The sequence below is a fragment of the Trichosurus vulpecula genome, chromosome 3, assembly GCF_011100635.1.
Source record: "Trichosurus vulpecula isolate mTriVul1 chromosome 3, mTriVul1.pri, whole genome shotgun sequence".
NCBI lineage: Eukaryota > Metazoa > Chordata > Mammalia > Diprotodontia > Phalangeridae > Trichosurus > Trichosurus vulpecula.
The window spans coordinates 94,945,625-94,965,033 of NC_050575.1; the positions used below are offsets into that span (position 1 = coordinate 94,945,625).

The 19,409-nt window shown below is 40.3% G+C and overlaps 1 protein-coding gene across 2 annotated transcripts in view; it reads right to left on the reverse strand.

Annotated features, from left to right (window-relative positions):
* CLTB (clathrin light chain B) overlaps positions 1-19,409 on the reverse strand; it is a 46,591-nt gene that overhangs the window by 15,290 nt on the left and 11,892 nt on the right. For both annotated transcript variants that reach the window (XM_036749472.1, XM_036749473.1), the window contains exon 2: positions 14,584-14,630. In XM_036749472.1, the coding sequence (XP_036605367.1) occupies positions 14,584-14,630 (47 nt within the window). The remainder of the gene's footprint in view (positions 1-14,583; positions 14,631-19,409) is intronic.

The following is a 19,409-nucleotide window of genomic DNA, read 5'->3' on the forward strand; positions in this document are numbered from 1 at the left end:
GAAGGCAGCATCATAGGTGAGGAAAACAATATGATTGGTTACAAAGTCTGAAGCATCATAATCATGGGGAATAATGATTGGCTGGAAATGGGAAATGTGGGACTAGCAACAACCTCTCACTAGGAAGGTTTGATTGATTCAGTCTACCTGTAAGGCCAGTTAATTGTATAGAGATAACAGACCAGACTTCTTTGAATTGATTAACAGAAAAATTGAACTTCTAAATTTAGTCTAGAGACAATGAAATATAACTTAAGCAATTTTACAAGATGTCAGTCGTTGGTACAGAATAGAATCAATTACAAAATAGAATCAAATTGATTTCCTCAGACCTCTGACTTACTGTTTCTAACCTGGGCTGGTTTGCCTTTCCTTAAGCAACCCGGTGGGCCCCTGTTCCCAGGAGTTTACTATATTAATGCCAAATTTAGTGTGGACACCCAATGAGTAGCCTGTCCCCAGCATCTGAGATTACAGATGTCTGTCAACTATACCACTTCTCAAAAATCATTTATTAAGCATCCACTTCAGCAGGTGTTAAGTACAGTAGATATACTGGGGATAAAGAGACAAAATTAAAAATGGTCCCTCTACTCTCAAGGACTTTCTTTTATAATCTACCCAAGGCAAACAATATGCACATACATACATGTATGTATAAAAGAAATAAAAAGTAATTGGGTGGAGGAGGGGAAAGACAGACACTAGCAGCTAGGAGGATCAGAAAACAGCCTCATACAGAAGGTAGTACTTGAGCTTACTCTAAAAGAAATTAAGAATGCTAAAAGATGACGAGAGACAGCTTTCAGACATGAGGCACAGCCAGTGCAAAGATATGGAGGCAGGAGATAGAGGGCCATGTATGAGGAACAGCAAAAAGGCCAGTTTGTCCACAGTGCTGTGTGTGTGTTGAAGGAAGTAATGTGCAAGTCACTTAACCTTTCACAGCCTCAGTTTTCTTATTTGAAAACTGGAGATAATAATAACATCTGTTAGGTGGCACAGTGGATGAAGTGCCAGGCCTGGAAGTCAGAAAGACTTATCTTCCTGAGTTTAAATCTGGCCTCAGACACTTACTAGCTGTGTGACCCTGGGCAAGTCACTTTACCCTCTTTTCCTCCATTTCTGCATCTGTAAAAATGAGCTGGAGAAGGAAATGGCAAACATGGGGACAATATCTCCCTCTCTCCCAGGGTTGTGGTAAAGATCAAATAAGAACGCACATTAAGCATTTTGCAAACCTTGAAGTACTATGGAAGTGTGACCAGTATCTCTGCCAAGAAAAGCCCAAAGTGGTCACAAATATGGACACAACTAACACAACTGAACCACAACAAGATGTAAAACTTAGGTATTATATAAATAATAGCTATTATCAGCAAATATATTTCATCTTGGAGGCTACAGGCAGCCTTGCATTATTTCCTGATGGATTAATGTTGGAAAGTTGAGTATATTCAAAGGGACCATAAATTTCCAAAGAATAGGCATTATATTTTGTTCTTCCTTCAAGTTAACTCAAGCACTACCTCCCACATGAACTCCCTCCCCAGACGCTAGTCCCTTCCACCCTCAAAAAATTGCCTTACACATATTCTGTATTTACTTTACATGTGCATATGTTGTTTCCCCTGATATAATGTAAGTTAATCGCAAGGAATGTTTCATTTGTGTTTGTATATCCCCAGCATATATTAGATAGTTTAATAAATGCTTGTTGATTGATATGCTTCTCTGTTGGGTATGCAATAGGCATTCAACAAATATTAAATTATTACTATTTTAATATGGTGTTTATAAAGGGCCTTGAACATTAATGTATCTGGTTAATTTAACTTAACAGATGCTTATAAAGTACTTTCTTATGTGTAAGTCTGGACACTTCCCATTGGGGGAGAAAATTACTATTCCCATTTTAAAGAGGAAGTATCTGAACCATAGACTATAGATTCAGAGCCAGAAGGCCCATTAAAGGTCATCTGGCCAAAGCTTCTTGTTTTAAAGTGAGGATACTTGCTCACCAAGGTACTAAGTTACAGGCCAGGGATTTAATGCAACATCCTCTTCTCTTTCCAATACGCCACCCTTCCCCTGATACCCCAAGATGACAAGTGACTTTTCAGAGGTCATTCACTCATCTCAGACGTGGTGGGGTTGAGATTCAATACACAGGAAACTGGAAATGGTGGTTAAAAGTCACAAATGCCCGTTTTGTATTATAATCTACCCCAGGTCAGTATTTTTCTTCTGCTTGTTCTTCAGTCAGAAGGCCCAATTATGTTATCTGTGGATCTTGTTCATATCACTTGACTTCCCTGTTTCCTCATTGATAGAAGGAGGGCATTGACCTAAGTGATCTCTAAATTCCCTTTCATCTTCTAATTCTTATTCCTATGGAGTGAGGTTTCTTGGTGGTACAGTGGATAAAATGCTGGATTTGGAGTCAGGAAGATCTGAGTTCAGATTCTGCCTTGGATATTTTCTAGCTGTGTGACATTGGGCATGTCATTTAACCTATCATTGTGTCGGTTTACTTATCTGTAAAATGGGGACAATATCTCCGTCTCTCCCAGGGTTGTGGTAAAGATCAAATAAGAACGCACATTAAGCATTTTGCAAACCTTGAAGTACTATGGAAGTGTGAGCTGTAATTATCTGATAAACCTTCTTCTAGTCCACAGATGGGCCTCTGGTCCACAGCAAGTTGTTACCAGTCTGTAAAACTTTGAAAAACACTTTCTCCTCTTCATCCTTTGTTCTCCCCACATCCTACTGCTCCCATCCTTCTTTTCCCAGGCTCTGAGTCTCTGCCCCCATATTAAATTATAGAACCTTCAAGTATTTTTTGTGAGAAAATTTGTCTCTCCTTGACACATAGATATTAAAATGGATAGACACTTGTCAGGGAGGTCATAGGGGAAATTTGTGATGCCAGCGGGGCTTAGACTAAAGAACTCTTACTATTACAGAACCTATTACTTTGGGGGGGGGGCGGGGCAAGGCAATCAGTGTTACATGGCTTGCTGCCCAAAGGTCACACAGATAGGAAGTGTCTGAGACTAGATTTGAACTCAGTACCACCTAACTACCCCATAACCTCTTACTTTCAGAGCTGTCCTACTTCCCTATGATTCTTCCAGCCTCTTATTTGAAGACTCCAGGGATAAGAAGCTTACTAAGTCAAGAGAAAACTAATTCCACTTTTGCAGAGCTGTAATTGTTCTATTGTTTTACTATGTTTTACTATGCAGTACTAGGCCCTGGAGGTACAAAGCAAAAATACAACAGTGGCTCCCAAGGAGCTTACTATTAATCAGGGAAATAACGTGTAAACTTTTAAGAATCCATCTGTCTTAAACACAAAGTAATTTTGAGAGGAAGGCACTAATTTCTGGAGATACTATTGATGGGGTGGTTGGGCCCCGGCCCTAAGATCATGTCTCTGGAAGCCTCCCAATTTCTCAGTAGACTCCTGTCCTGTGTCAAAATTTTCTCTTGTTGCAGAACACATTCTCTTATCAGAACAGACAGAGGAGTGCCTGGCCCAAGGACGTTCCCTCCCACCAGATCCCCAAGGTCCATGCCTCTGACATCTCCCTCAGCGTCTGGTACACTCCCTACACTTCCCCACCCATAGTTCCCAAAGACACATGGACCCCTAAATTACCTAATTAGCATCCCTGACATTCCTTTCCCATGCCCCTTTTCCACATACGCCCCAGCACCATTCTCAGTCTCTCCCAGGTTCCCTTAAGGACCTTGCCCTCTTTTACTAAAGCATTGCAATAAACTTTTTGCCGCTTGACTAAGAGAATGCTTGAGTGCGTGAATTCATTCCAGGCAACCCTTCCTTGGCATTCTCGAGGTCCCAGCACCCCCAAACCTCTTCATTATGAAAGGCCTCATGTAGAAGGTAGAATTTGAACTGAACTTTGAAGGAAATGAAGAATTCTTAAGAGGCAGAGGGGAGGAATATATTCAAGGCTTTGGGAATAGCCAGCATATTTACAAAAGCACGGAGACAGAATGTCAAGTGTAAGGAACAAAAAGATCATTTGATGAAATAAATATATGTAAGGAGGATTTTGTTATCCTTTTAGAGTTTAGTTTCTCTGGATCCATGGTCACGGCAATGTCTAGTTTCCAGGTGTTAGATAATAACTCCCAGAACAGTCTCAAGGATCCTAGATAGTAATTCTTAGAATCATAGTGACAGACAGTCCTACTGAGGCTATGCCACGAGATACAGGGGTGACATAATTGATATTTACTACACTTGTGCCAAATGACAATATTGCTAAAGTTAACTTGTGAGCTTAATGTTGGCAAGATGCCTTCTTTGTCTGTTGCCCTATAAAATAGTTGGGCATTGGTCAGTGAGCTGGGGAATCCACAGGGAACCCACAGGGGAATCCATGGGTAATGCATAGAGGAATGCACATACCTGCCTCAATTGGCCCCCATTGAGGTTTGAGGAGATTTAGGGGGATGCACAAGTTGTGCTTGTCTCAACTGACCCCATCAAGACGTAAGGGTAGTTGCCTCTCCTTCTTTGCCAGTCCTTCAAGAAGGGTGATTAGGGAATGCTGTAGGAGTTTGTGCTTATTATCAGCAATACTGTGTTAGAGAAACTAGACTAGAATAAAGCTTATTAATAACCCCTCTGAAGTTCTCTTCTTGTCTGCCCAGATCAAGAGTGAACCTGTTAGAGGCTGGGGTCCAGAACCTCCAGTGCCTCTTGTGTGTTATCTGTGAAACAATAATGTATAATAATATTGGAAAGGTGGTGCACAGACAGATTTTGCAGGCTTGAAATTCCAAAAAGTGGAGTGCATACTTGATCCTCACAGTATTAGCGAGTCACTAGAATTTCAAGGGAGTGACATTGTTAGACCTGAGCTTTAGTAATAGACTTTGGCAGCTGTTTGGAGGGCAGATGAAGGGATTAATTAGTTATGGCAATAAACCAAGTGATAAATGATGAAGGTGTGAACTAGGTCCATTTTCATATGGCCAAGAGTAGTGAGAAGGGAATAGATGCCAAAGATGGTGTGGAGGTAGACTTGACAAGACTTCCTGACTTTGGATATGTGCGGCGAGAGGTGTGGGAAGCCAAGGATGACTCCAAGGTTGAGATCTTGGATTCCTGGAAGGATGGTGGTGCCCTTAACAGAAATCCAACAACCAGGAGAAATGTTTGTTTGTTGTTCGGTCGTTTCAGTCATATCTGACTCTTCATGACACCATTTGGGGTTTTCTTGGCAAAGATTCTGCATTGGTTTGTCATTTCCTTCTCCAGCTCAAACTGAGGCAGACAGGATTAAGTGACTTGCCCAGGGTCACACAGCTAGTAAGTGTCTGAGGTCACATCTGAACTCAGGAAGATAGCTTCCTGACTCCAGGCCCAGCTCTCTGCGCACTGTGGCGCCATCTAGTGTCACTCAAGAGAAACTGCTGCTGCTGTTTGACCTTCGTTCTGGAAGAGGACTGTGACATCAGGGAGATGATGCCATGACATGCACATGAATGAGATTTAAGTGAGGGAGGGCTGTGCAAAGTCATCAGCCTCACTTTCTTCTATTGAGCTATCTGGGTCCAGTGGCAAGATATGGATCAGGATAAACGGAGATGGCCCAGGATGCAGTGGGGGGACCTTGGCCTTTTCAAGCTAAGTGAAAAAAGTGAGGCTTGTGACTTTGCACAGCCCTTCCTCACTTAAATCCAATTCACTTGCGTGTCATGGCATCACCTCCCTTATGTCATGGTCCTATTCCAGAACCAAGGACAAACTGCAATTTCTGTGAGTAGAGAAGGAGCTACCCACTAGGGGCCAAACTTCCAGTTGGATATCATGTCTTTCTTTCTCTTTCTTTCTTCCTTCCTTCCTTCTTTCCTTCCTTCCTTTCTCCACATAGGGTATCATACCCTTACCTGCTGGTGCTCTACCCAAAGGGAATGTAAATTTAAATCTCTGAAAATTTTTTGGTTTTTTTTTCTCTTAAAGACTAGCCTTAACCCCAAATCAGTCTGGGCCCAGACCAAGCCCTACTTCTGTGCAACTCCTTTCTGGCCTTCCCCTAGGAAGGAATTGTTTTCAGTTTTGCCCCCCGGGGCCCACATGGAGGCAGGCCCTCTAAAGAGGAGGCTTGTCATGGTACCTGGTATCATGGTAGATTCAGAGTCAGAAGACCAGTTACATCAAGCCTTTGTCACTTACTAGTTATGTGACTTTTTTTTTCATTTTTTAAATTCTAAAGTTAACAAATGTCAACTAAAATGAACACTTTTGAATACACCTAATAGAACAGAAAGAGAGGGTTATATATGAAATTGCAAGCCTCTGTTTTGTACAGTTTACTTTTCAAGTATATAATAGATTCAACCTATTCATTTCAAAGCTGTGCTATTTATCCATGATTCCTTCTGTTCTATGCATTTCAGAAACATGTGTCAATGACTTTCTTTTAAAATGTATGATTTGGAGCAAGTCTCTGAACCTCTCTAAGTTTTAATTTTATTTCCCCATGTCTGTGGAATTCACTATACTATGCTCCGGACTGGCTCTGAACATCCCTTCAAGTTTAGTCCAGTGAAGTCTTTTAGCAACATTAACCGTTGAAAACTGAGATGGACTGGTTCTCCTAGAAAGTTTAAAGGAAGATGGAAAATTGAAAGCCCAAGCAGTATGATGATGTTAAAGGGCTTATGACTTTCATGAGAGCCTGGCAGCAGAAGGAGGGTACTAGACTCTCTATGCATAGGCATAGAAAGGCCTCTAAGGCCTCCGGCAACTCGTAAATGGGACCCAGAAAGTAAGAATCTCCAAGGAGAATGGATGCTCAGGATGGAGCCTAAGAGATTTCCACAGCAACCTCAGTAACTCCTGGGCAGATGATATGTGTAGCTAACTCTGAACTAAAGTAAGGTCGCCCCTTAGTCTGAGGCCAAATCTTCCTTTCTATTATGTTTGGGCTTCCAAAAGAAGATGGCAGTGACATTCGCATGGTCAAGTCCAAGGGGCGAGGAGTGTAAGTTGGGTAAAGGAAGCAGAATTCTATAGTGGAGACCTAACTTTTGATGCTGGCTCTGCTGCTAAGCAACCTTGGGTAAATTACTTCTCTTCTATGGAACTCAGTGTCCTTATCTGTATAATGAGGATAAGACCTCTGCCTAGCCTCAAGGAGCTAACAGCTAAGGGGTGAGAGAATGGGCGGCAGTAAAACCCTAGGTGAGAGGCAGAAAAGCATTCTTATTATTAAGGACTCAAGCTCAGGCAATCAAGTGTATTAGCAAGCTGTTTACTAGCCTACTAATGAATGACATACTGAAGCCATAATGTTCCCAGGTAGTACCCCTGACAATGGTTAGTCTCTGATGGCTATGTATTCAACTCAATTCAGTTCAACAGACACACAGTGAATGCCTATCATGTTCAAGACAAAATGCACCAGTGGGTAGAATTCTAGCCTTGGAGTCAGGAAGAGCTGGGTTCCAGTTTAGCCCCTGATGCATGCCATGAGCAAATCACCTTACCTTTCAGTGCCCCAAACAACTTTCTATGACTATACATTTTTAGATAAGTTGCCAATCTGCTTTGGTGAAGAAAATTTTACCTACTCTAGAAACCCCCTACATTGACAAAATTATAAATCTAAAAAAATATATGCCAAGTATTGAACTATGTGCTGGGGATACAACAAAAAAACGCCCTGCCCCCTAAGGAGCACACATTCTCTTAGAGAAACATTTCATATACAGTCTATCTAAAAATGGTAAGAAGGTTTATTGAGTCATGAAAGTTATAACAGTACTTTCTGAAGATGCTATTATTTCCTTCCTTGAAAAGGAAAACCCTTACTTCATTGACTTCACAGGCCTGTGTTATAGACTTCAAAAAATTTATTCACCTCTTTTATTTTTATATCACCTACAATTGTGGCTATATCCTTCTCCCCATCCCTCCCAGAGAGTCATACCTTATAATAAGGAATTTTTTTAAGTAGAAGAAAGGAAAAAAAAGTTTTGGAAAACTAACCAATGTCAAAAAAGACTGACATATTATACAGTATCTTATACCTATGAACCCTCACCTCTGCCAAGAAGCAGGAGGAGGAGGCTCATATTTCTTCTTTGAGGCAATGCAAAATATTGGATAGAGGGTTAGACTTGGAATCAAGTAGACTTGGGATTAAGTCCTTCCTACTAGATGTATAAGTATTATAACTGATACATATATTATATGTGTATATATATATATGTATATATGTATGTATAACAGAGGTTCCCAAAGTGGGCAATACCACCCCATGGGGGGCGCTGGAATGATCCAGGGGGGCAGTAGTAGCCTCAACTACAATTGGGAGGCATTGAATAAAAATAAGGGGATGGTAGAAGCATAAGGAGAGAAAAGAAGAAAATTCTGAAAAACCATTCATACATGTTTCATCTGTTGTGTAGCAGAGTTAAAATTGTAGTAATTACAATATTTTCCAATTAAACACACAAAATGCAAGTTATAACCAATCAGTGGTCAAGTCCACTGACAGCTCTTAACAAGTAAGTGTTGGCAGGCGAGCCTGTCAAGTATTGTCAGGAGGTCCAGCATGCATTGGCAGGAATATGTGCCTGGAATGACTTGTTTACAATATGACACTACATATAAAGCAGTTACACAACGCAATATTGTGTCATCACAATTTCAATGCAAGGGGAAAAACCCACAAATTTATAACAAATTATTAAAATTAAGATGTGTCATTTAAAAATATTTTATACATTTTTGAATGATTTACATTTTTTTGAAAATTAAAAAAAAATTAAAGGGTTGAAGAAAGTAGATTTCCAGGAGGGCACTGAGTAATTTTTTTTGAAAAGGGAGAAGTAGGCCAAATAAGTTTGGGGACCTCTGACATATACCATGGGCAAGCCATGGGGGCCAAGATGGTAGAGAAGCAGGAAGAAATACAGCCAAGCTCTCCACTACCAATCCACCAACCGGCTCTACAAAACATACCAGACCAAGTTCTGATTCAAGAAAAAAATCATAGTGATTCATTTTCCTAGCAGAGGGCAGCAAAGACAGACAAAGACACAGGGGACAGGGTCTAATTGGGAATGGTTGTATAGTCTTCTGTGGAGAGGCTGAGAGTCAGGGAAAGCAGACATCCTAGACATGCACAAAGGAGCCTTTTCTTAGGCAGGATGAAGGAACAAACACCAACTGGTAGCTCTGTTACTCACTACCCAGTGCTGGTTCACAGATCCAGGGCAGGCTGAGTCAGGGACCTAGCCTGGGGATGGCATTCAGGGTGAGGAGCAGTTATCAGTGCTATGAGTGCCAGGCTATGTACTGACTGAGCAAAGATCGAGTTCATATGCAAGTAGCAACTATGAGGCTCTAACTCTAGAGGCAGAAGTAGGTCTCAATTCTAGCTTCCAATCTAGTAGAATATAGTAGAATAAACAGGGCTTGAACCTCAGAACAAATGAGAGCCTGAAGTTCTGTCACTCTGAACCAGCAGACCTTTTCAGCTGGCTGATAGTGGCTGAGTCCAGCAGCAATTTCCTAGAATTCCAACCAGGGGCAAAACCACAGGTGTGTTCCTCAGACCCAAGGCCAGGACCTAGAAGAGCTTAGACCAGAAGAACAGTGATTTACCATGGGTAAGACCACTTTGGCCGTAATGAAATCTTTCAGATCCCCAGCCTAAGCTATCCCTGAAAATTCTGGAATAACACTATACTCAATACCCAAAGAAAGCAGTAGTGATTTTGAAGAGGACAAAATCTCAGCTCAGATATTTCCCCCAGAAGTACTCAGGCCATGGCCCTAACTTGAAGCTTAAAGTCAATTAGAGAGTAGGTTGGAAGAATGAGCAAACAACAACAAAAAAATCCCATCATAAAAAGCTATCAGGGTGATAGGGACACTCAAGATACAACCGAAAACAGCTTGGGCAAAAATTCAATTAGAATTCCTGAAAGAACTGAAGCAAGAGGTTTTTTTAAAAAAGATTTTAAAATGTTTTTATAAATGAAATGAGTGTGCTTCAAGAAAAATTGGAAAGAAAACAAGAGCTATGGAAGAAGGAATTGGAAAGGGAATTAACAGCTTGGCACAAGATACATAAAATCTTGTCCAAGCAACAAACTCCCTGGAAATTTGAATGGACCAGATAAAAGCTCCATGAGATAACATGAAATAGTAAAGCAAAGTCAAAAGACTGAAAATACAGCAAAGAAATTTAAGGTATCTTGTAACAAAAACAACTGACTTCGAAAACAAATCAAAGAGAAAAAATGTAAGAATCATTGATTCTCTGAACGCTATGACTAAAAAAATAGCATGGACATCCTATTTTAAGAAATTGTAATAGAAAAGTGCCTAGATCTCTTAGAACTAGAGAGTAACTGCAAACATCTAGAAAGGAAGAATTCAAGAACTATACAGACACAATCACATATGATTTAGCAGTCACCACTATAAAGGAGCAGAGAACTCAGAATACAATGAAGGCAAAGGACATGTAATCTTATAGACAAGAATTAACTTACTCAGAAAAATTGATTATAATTGAAAAAAATTGATCTTTAATAAATTAGAGGACTTCTAAGCATTCCTGATGAGAAGACAAGGGATGCATAGAAATTCTGAAGTGCAAACTTCAAAAGTTGAAAGACATAAAAAGGTAAACATGAGCAAACAATAATAAGGGACCAAAGAAAGACAAACTATTTCTACCCTAAGGGCAGTTAGATGGCTCAGTGTATAGAGCGCCGCCAGGCTTGGAGCCAGGAAGACCTGAGTTCAAATGTGACCTCAGACACTCACTAGCTGTGTGACCCCAGGCAAGTCACTTAACTCTGTTTTTCTCAGTTTGCTCATCTGTAAAATGAGCTGAGGAAGGAAATGGCAAACCACTCTACTATCTTTGCCAAGAAAACCCCAAAATGGGTTATGAAGAGTCAGACATAACTGAAAAATGACTAAACAACAACAATGAATTTATATTCTAATATGGGGAGATGATACATATATCCCCTCTGAATCTTATCATCATCATCATCATCATGGATAGAAGAAATCTAATTAGTCAGATGGCCTAAGAGTGATTCTGTGATGTTTTGATGACCAAAAAGAAGAATGAAAAGGGAAAGGAAGAGGAATACACTAAAGGGGGAAAGGAAAAAGAAGGGGAAACATTCTCACACCATCGGGATGTGCAAATAAAAGTCTATACAAAAAAGGAGGAAGGAATGTGAGGAGTGGGTGACACAAGCCTCATGCTCATCAAAAGGGAGAACGTGCACACGCAGCCAGGCACAAAAATCTGTTTCATTCAATGGGGAAATATAGAAAAAGGAGAAGGGAGAGGTGAGGAACAAGAGAGAGGGGTGATTAAGGGAGATTAACCCTGAACAAAACAAATTCTGAGAACGTACAAAAAATGTTGAAAGCGGCTCTTTCTGTGGTGACAAAGCGCTGGAAACTGAAGGTGATGACTATCAGCTGGGGAATGGAGGAACAAATTAAGGCATATGAATGCAATTATGGTGTAATGGTATTGTAATACCCTGTTCCCACTTGCGCATTTGTGTCTGTCCTATCCAGTGCTGTAGCTCTGGATGTATCTCCATCACATGAAGGGACTGGTTTCAGAGGGAGACTTGTATGAACACTTGCAGAAGCGAGCTTAACAAAGAGAAATATTTATACAATTACAAAAGGGTAAAGACAGAATTTGAAAGACATAGCAACTCTGATTGTGACCAAACATTATTCCAGGGGACACATGATGGACACAGAGTTCAGATGGAAACATTTTTTGGAGATGATCAATGCAGAAATTTGACTATACAAGTAACAAAGGTTTTGTTTCTCTTGTTTGTTCAGTGGTGCGGGAGAGGGGAGGTAGCAGGGAGAAAGGGCAGATTTTCGTTGATTAAAAAAATAAAATTTAATTCTAAAAAAGAGTAAGTCATTTAATCTGTCAGTGCCCCTAAACAATTCTCTGAGGCAAGGGTTCTTAACCTGAGGTACATGAATTTCAAGAGGAAGGGAGGTCTGTCAACTTGGATGGAAAAAAAAATGTTATCTTTATTTTCACTAACTTCTAACTGAAATGTAGCACAGGAACAAATATCATTCTGAGAAGGGGTCCATAGGCTTCACCAGACTGCCAAAGGAGTCCATCACAAAAAAATTAAGAACCCCTCATCTAAGGCTAAAAGTAATTGAAAAATTGATGGTCTATATTGCTGGAGGGACTTTCCACATCAGGAGTTCCTCACACTTAAGAAATCACAGGTCTGAACAAAAAAAATATAATGCCCCTCAGATAGCATGAAGACATACAGAAATTGATAAGTCTAGAACTAGGGGAATAGAGATGTAGTGGATAAAATGAATGATAGAGTATCTTTATATTTTGCAATATGATATATTTATGTATGTGTTTAATCAGGGTTTTTTTTGGGGGGTAAGGATATTCTCTCTCTTTCTCTCTCTCTCTCTCTCTCTCTCTCTGTCTCTCTCTTTCCCTCCCTCCCTCCCTTCCCCCTACCCCTGCTTCTTATTTTAGAAGGGGTGATTTTACGTTAATGATTTCTCTTTCTCTTTCTTTTTTTGCCCTCTCTGGCTTGGAAATGAGACCAGAGAGCACCTAAGTAACCGCAGGTCTCATTGAGAGGCAGCACGGTCTTGTGGAAAAAGAACTAGACTTGAAGTCTGGAAGACTAGAGTTCAGCTCATGTCTCATACACTTAATGCCTATGTGGACCTGGGTGAGTCACTTAACTTGTCTCAGCCTCAATTTCTCCATCTGTAAAATGGAGATTATAGTATTTGTAGCACTTAATTCACAGGGTTATTTGAAACCCAAATGGGGTTATATTATATATATAGCACTTTTCAAATTTCGAAGTGTCATATCAATACAGTTTTCATTATTCTTATTAAGGATGTCCCATACTATTCTGGGTTTTAATGCAATCAGTTCAATGTCATCTACAAATGGCAGGGTTTGGGGGACATTACCATCTATAGAACTACTTCGGCCTTATCATGGGGCATTCCCCATGCCACTGATTTATATCCTTGATGAACATTCACCTTCCTGTTAAGTGACTTGCTAGAAGGAAGAGAATCACTGAACCAAGTTTTCTATAAGTGCGCCTGTTAGGTGAATCTCATGGAATCTTAACATGTAAATGAGAGCTGAGCACCTCAGCCCATTTTACAGAGAGACTCAAAAGGGTTAAGTGACTAGCCCAAGGTGACACAGTCTGTATGTAGCAACATCCAGAAATGAACCCCAGAAAAGAACAGCTGATCTAGATTACCATAGAAAATGGTTTCTAGGGTCTTAGACCTAAAATTCCAGACTCTGATTTTGAGGGCTATGGCCCAACAAAATTTCTCTTCTTTTCTTTTTTTTTTTAATTCTTTTTTTTTTTGGACAGGGCAGTTGGGGTTAAGCAACTTGCCCAAGGTCACACAGCTAGTACATGTGTTAAGTGTCTGAGGCCACATTTGAACTCAGGTCCTCCTGACTCCAGAGCTGGTGCCCTACTCACTGCGCCACCTAGCTGCCCCCCCAACAAAATTTCTAACAGCTCCTCTAATAATCCTTTACCTTTTCCCTAGATTATTGCCATAGCTTCTTCATCAGTCTCCTTGCCTCAAGCTTCTATCTTCTCTAACTTATCCTCTGTAGGTCTGCCAAAGTGATTTTCCTAAAGTCCCCTACTCAATAAACTCCAGCGGCTTCCTATTACCTCTACAATCAAATATTAACTCCTCTGTTTTGCACTTAAAACTCTTTACAATCTGATCCCAACCTAGCTTAATAGCCTTATTACGAATTACTCCTATTCACGTACTCTTCACTCTAGCCAAACTGGTCTTCTTGTAGTTTGTCATGTGTGACGTTACATCATGCTTTTGTATAAGCTGTCTTCCAAGTCTAGAATGCATTCTTCTCATCTCAGCCTCTGAAAATGCTTAGTTTTCTTCAATGCTCAGCCTAAGTGCAGCTTCTGTATGAAGCCTCTCTCAGTCCCCTAACTTCTAGTGCCTACCTTCCCAAATGACCCTTGTATTTATTTATTCGTTTTGTATATGGTTTATACACATACATATTCCTATCCACCTCACAGAAATATAACTTCTTTGAGGACAAGGACTGTTTCATTTTTGTATCTGTATCCTCAATGCCTAGAACAATGCTTGGCGCTGAGTAGGTCTGTTGACTGATTGATTGATGGGATCCCCACTGGTTTGTGGGTGTCTATAGGGGTCAAAAGGTTGTCAAAGCAGGTCAGGTCATGGAAGTGGTAGCCATTGAGGACAACTGGGCACAGACTAAGATGACTAGACATATTCCTAATTATGTGGTTTGGGGACATCGCTCTCCCAACCATTTGATTTTTATTAGTGAGTGAGAGCTACTGAGGAAGGAGCTCCTCCCACTCCTTAAAACAAGAACTTATAGAGACCAATGAATAGACTCAAAAGAGATGCTTGAACCCAAGCCACCAGCACCCAGGAAACTTTCTCTATGCCTAGGATGGCAATTTACTTACCTGGAACATGTCTCCATTGACTGTAGTCCCAGTGTCTTCAATACCAGCTAGAAAGGGAAAGAGAATACACAATTACATAATTGAGCACTTTTTGCTGTTCAGGATGGTAAACTCATATTTTGCCCAATTATATGCCAATAAATCTGACAATGTAAGCAAAATGGAAGAATATTTACAAAAATGTATATTGCCCAGATTAACAGAAGAGGAAACAGAATACTTAAATAATCCCATCTTAGAAAAAGAAATTGAACAAGCCATCAAAGAACTCCCTAATAAAAAATCCCCAGGGTCAGATGGATTCACAAGTGAATTCTACCAAACATTTAAAGAACAATTAATTCCAATACCATATGAACGATTTGGGAAAATAGGCAAAGAAGGAATCCCACCAAATCCCTTTTATGACACAAATATGGTGCTGATACCTAAACCAGGATGTGCAGAAACAGAGTAAGAAAACTATAGACCATTTTCGCTAATGAATATTGATGCAGAATTGTAAGCTCAGCCTGTTCTAGCATTTTATAGTGCAGTGGTTGCCAAACTGTGAGCCAAAGACCACTGAGAGCTATGGAATTGCAGTAAGGGATCCATGAATTCACATACATACCAAATGTTTTTTTGATTTTTATTTAGCTCCCACAAAATATGAGGTGTGACATCATAATAAATAAGGAAATAAACCTTCTATAGACAATAAACACCATGTTAGACTCACCACTCTGAACTTAATGGCTGTGTGACTATGGGCAAGTCTCTTAATGTCTCTGAAAATAAGTTTTCCCATCATATAGATGGGGACAGTCACCTAATGGTCCTATCACCTAACGGTCCCTTTAGTCAATCAATCAATCAATCAAGAAACAGATGTTAAGCATCTACGGTATAAAGAGCAGGGAAGACATATAAAGTTAGATAAGGCATGTTTCCTCTCCTCCCAATATAACAGAAATTCTTTGAAGGCAGGGATATTTAATATTTTTGGTCATTGTATCCAGAGACTTGCTGGAGCCAATTAAATTTTCAGTATGAACATTTATACCTTGGAAATCGTAAATTATATAAATCAGGGCTTGATTTTTTTAAAAAGTGATTTGAGAAAATAATGGAGAAAATGTTACCAATGCAGATTAAATTCAAAAGTGTATCAGGTAAAAAATAATAAAAAATAAAAAAACATATCATGAATATATAATACATTTTTTTCAGAGAGCTGGTTGTTAAACATTTACCAACATGCCCCTGATTGTATCCCTAGTGCCTAAGTCACAGGGGTGGGGAACCTGTGGCCTCAAAGCTGCATGTGGTCCTTGGGTGCAGTTTTTTGACTGGAGTCCAAGTTTTATAGAACAAATCCTTTTTTTAAGGGGATTTGTTCTGTGAAGTTTGGATTCAGTCAAAGGGCTACCCTTGAGGACCTAGAGGGGCCACATGTGGCCTCGAGGCCGCAGGTTCCCCAACCCGGGCCTAAGAGGTAGTGTGTCATGGTAGATGCCTGACCTTGTTAGGAAGACCTTAATTCAAGTCCTGCCTTGGATACATACTAGCCATATGTTCCTAAGCCAGACATTTAATCTCTAAATGCCCCAGGTAGATCTCTGAGACTGCAAGTTACAGAAAAGTTGCGGAGTTGCATTAGTAGAGGTTGTTTTTATACTAGGAATTCCATACACCAGTGAAATCACAGGTTCGGACCCTTTCTTCCCTCCAGCACTTAGTACCATTCCTAACCATGCACTCAATTAATGTTTGAAATTGAAGGAGTTTATAATCTAATAGGGAGGTAAGACTTCAAAAGAGGCACATAATACTGAATGAATGAATGAAAGGAATTTATTAAGAACTTACTATGGAAAAAAAACAACCACAGAGAAGCCAGTTGATGCAGTGGATAGAGCACTGGCCTTGGAGTCAGGGAGACCTGAGTTCAAATCTGGACTCAGACACTTACTAGCTGTGTGACCCTGGGCACGTCACATAACCTTAATTGTCTTTAAAATGTGTGTGTGTGTGTGTGTGTGTGTGTGTACACATGTATATGGGCTAAGCACTTACAAATAGGAAACAAAAAACCCAAATACAAATGAGACAATCTGTTCTCTCAAGGAGCTCACATTCTAATTGCAGGATCCAATGGAGATGTATGAAAAGGCCCAGTGATCCTAAAGATTCAACTATAGGGTGGATGGCAAGTCTAGGGGTAGATGAGTAGATCAGATAGATGGCAGTGCCTGGTGATCTGGAGAGCATAGCACCAGGGCAGATAGTAAGGTCCAGTGGTCCTCCATCTTACAGGAAGGATTTTAGTTGGTGACTTCCTACTCAACCAACTAGTGTTAACAGCATGTCTGTCAGGCAAGGTGGAGGGTGGGGTGGAGGCTCCTGACCTACCAACATTATAAGGTGCTAAAGTAATAGTAGCAAGTAGTCGTTATTATGATGGTGATGATGAATGATAACAGAGGACCAAGAGGTCAGCTTTGTTCCCAAGCAGCAAATTTAATCGCCAATATCAAGACACTTTCTAGTTGTGTGATTCTAGACAAGTCGCTTAATCTTGTTTGCCTCAGTTTCCTCATATGCAAAATGAGCTGGAGAAGAAAATGGCAAATACTCCAGTATCTTTGCAAGAACACCCCAAATGGGGCCACAAAGAGTCAGACATAGCTAAAATGACTGAGTCAAGAGGAAGAATTCAGATTCTCCCTCTAGAATATGCACACTGATGCACAGGCATATTTGGAGTATGAATTGCATGTGCTGGCATACACTCTGTATGACAGTCATCATGGGAAGCAGTCCTGCTCTGGTTGCCCTGAGTAATCAGTCAAAAGGGGTGGAAAGAGTTGAGTAATTGCAAAATACTCTAGTCCAGGATCAATGTATGTTTACTCATTAAGTTTGTTCATTACTTGAGGAGTGTAGGCTGACTCATGACTGAACAAACTCCTACCAATTGTCATATCAATTGTCCCAGGAAGTGACATGGGAGGGGCAGCATTCCTAGGATCCTGGCAGCAGCAAACAGGCAATTAGCAAGGGGGTGGGGTAGAATGGGGGCATCAAGAAATATGGATGTAGGCAGAAGAATAATCAAAGGAACTCTTTCAGGAAGGGTTGAGCTATGCTTGTATTCCTGCTGGAGGCACCCAGCCATTGAATTATAAACTCAAGCCTCTCCTTCAGGAAGCTGAGGAATGATTCTCAGTGCTTGACTTTAATTAAAGAAAGTGAAGAGTTCTCAGGCAGGATGGAAGAATCTATGAAAACCAGGGCCAAGAGGCTAACAAGCCAAATACACACACATGCATATATACATATGTGTGTATACATATATACACACACACACAAATATATGTGTACACACACACATACACAGGCAACTAGGTGGTGTCATAGGGCGCTGGGCCTGGAGTCAGGAAAATTCATCTTCCTGAGTTCAAATATGGCCTCAGACACTTACTAGCTGTGTGACCCTGGGCAAGTCATTTTACCCTGTTGGCCTCAGTTTCCTCATCTGGAAAATGAGCTAGAGAAGGAAACAGCAAACCACTCCAGCATCTTTGCCAAGAAAACCCCAAATAGGGTCATGAAGAGTTGGACACAACTGAAAATTACTAGACAAATATACATATAGACATGTATAGACATAGATATGTGTATGTGTATTTTGTGTTGTTTGGTCATTTTATGTATGTGCATGTATGTATATATGCATGTATGCATGTGTGTTTATATGCAATCTGAAAATGTGTAAGAAACTGTGAGCTATCAGGGTAACAGAATAAGTATGAGGTTTTCTTCTACAGAGTTTTCTGAAGAATCAGTTGGTACTCCCTGTTTCATAGATGTTCCCAAGTAGAACTAAACCTGCAGTCAGTTCCAGGAGGAAGAGACACAATAGGTGGTCACTGACTCCCTGCTGAGAGATACAAAGGCATCCAGATGGAACTTTTACATGGCCAGTTAGGAAGTTTATTGTTTTGCCAGAGTGTTTTCCAAGGTATAACAAATCTACAACTATTTTCCAATTTAATAACCATTCTCCTTGACAGAAAAGGTCACTTTCTCCTCAGGATTCTATCATTACCACTTCACTTAGGAGCTCTTTCTTGTTCCACAGTCTTGTCTCCTGGGGATGCCACATACAATGGAAAAACAAAGTGGATGAAAAATACATGTTGCCCAGGTTATGCCATGAGATCAGATGGACAGCCTTTTGAGTTATTCCATCATTGTATGTATACATCCACCTCCACACACATATATACACCTTGTCATTTAGAATTTCTACACATGGATTTTTGATTATTATGACTGGTAAGAAATGGGGTGATTGGGAATAGTCAGACATGTACCTTTTAGTAAAGTAGACCTCAAAAGGTTCAGAGAAATGATGGCTAAGAGCCCATGTGCAGAGATTCTATGTGAGAGGGTAGGACAAGAAGGGGGATTTTCAAAAACTAAATTCTGACAATACAGGAATTATCTCAATGAGGCAGAACAGGCATTCAGGGGCCTCAGATTTAAAATAGTCATATATAAAGGAGTGGAATAATACCATGGAGCAGAGTCAGGAAAGCAGGATTCCAGAATGAACTATTCTACTCTGTATTAATTAATATAAGTCTTTCCAAATTACCCTGTATTCTTCATAGTTTGCCATTTATTTAACTACATATATAAAATATTTTACATCTATTATATTATTTGATTCCCACAGCAATCCAGTGAAGGCAGGCTACCTAGGTGATGCTCTACAGAGCACTAGACCTGGGGTCAGGAAGACTTGAGTTCATATCCAGACACTTACTAGCTAGGTG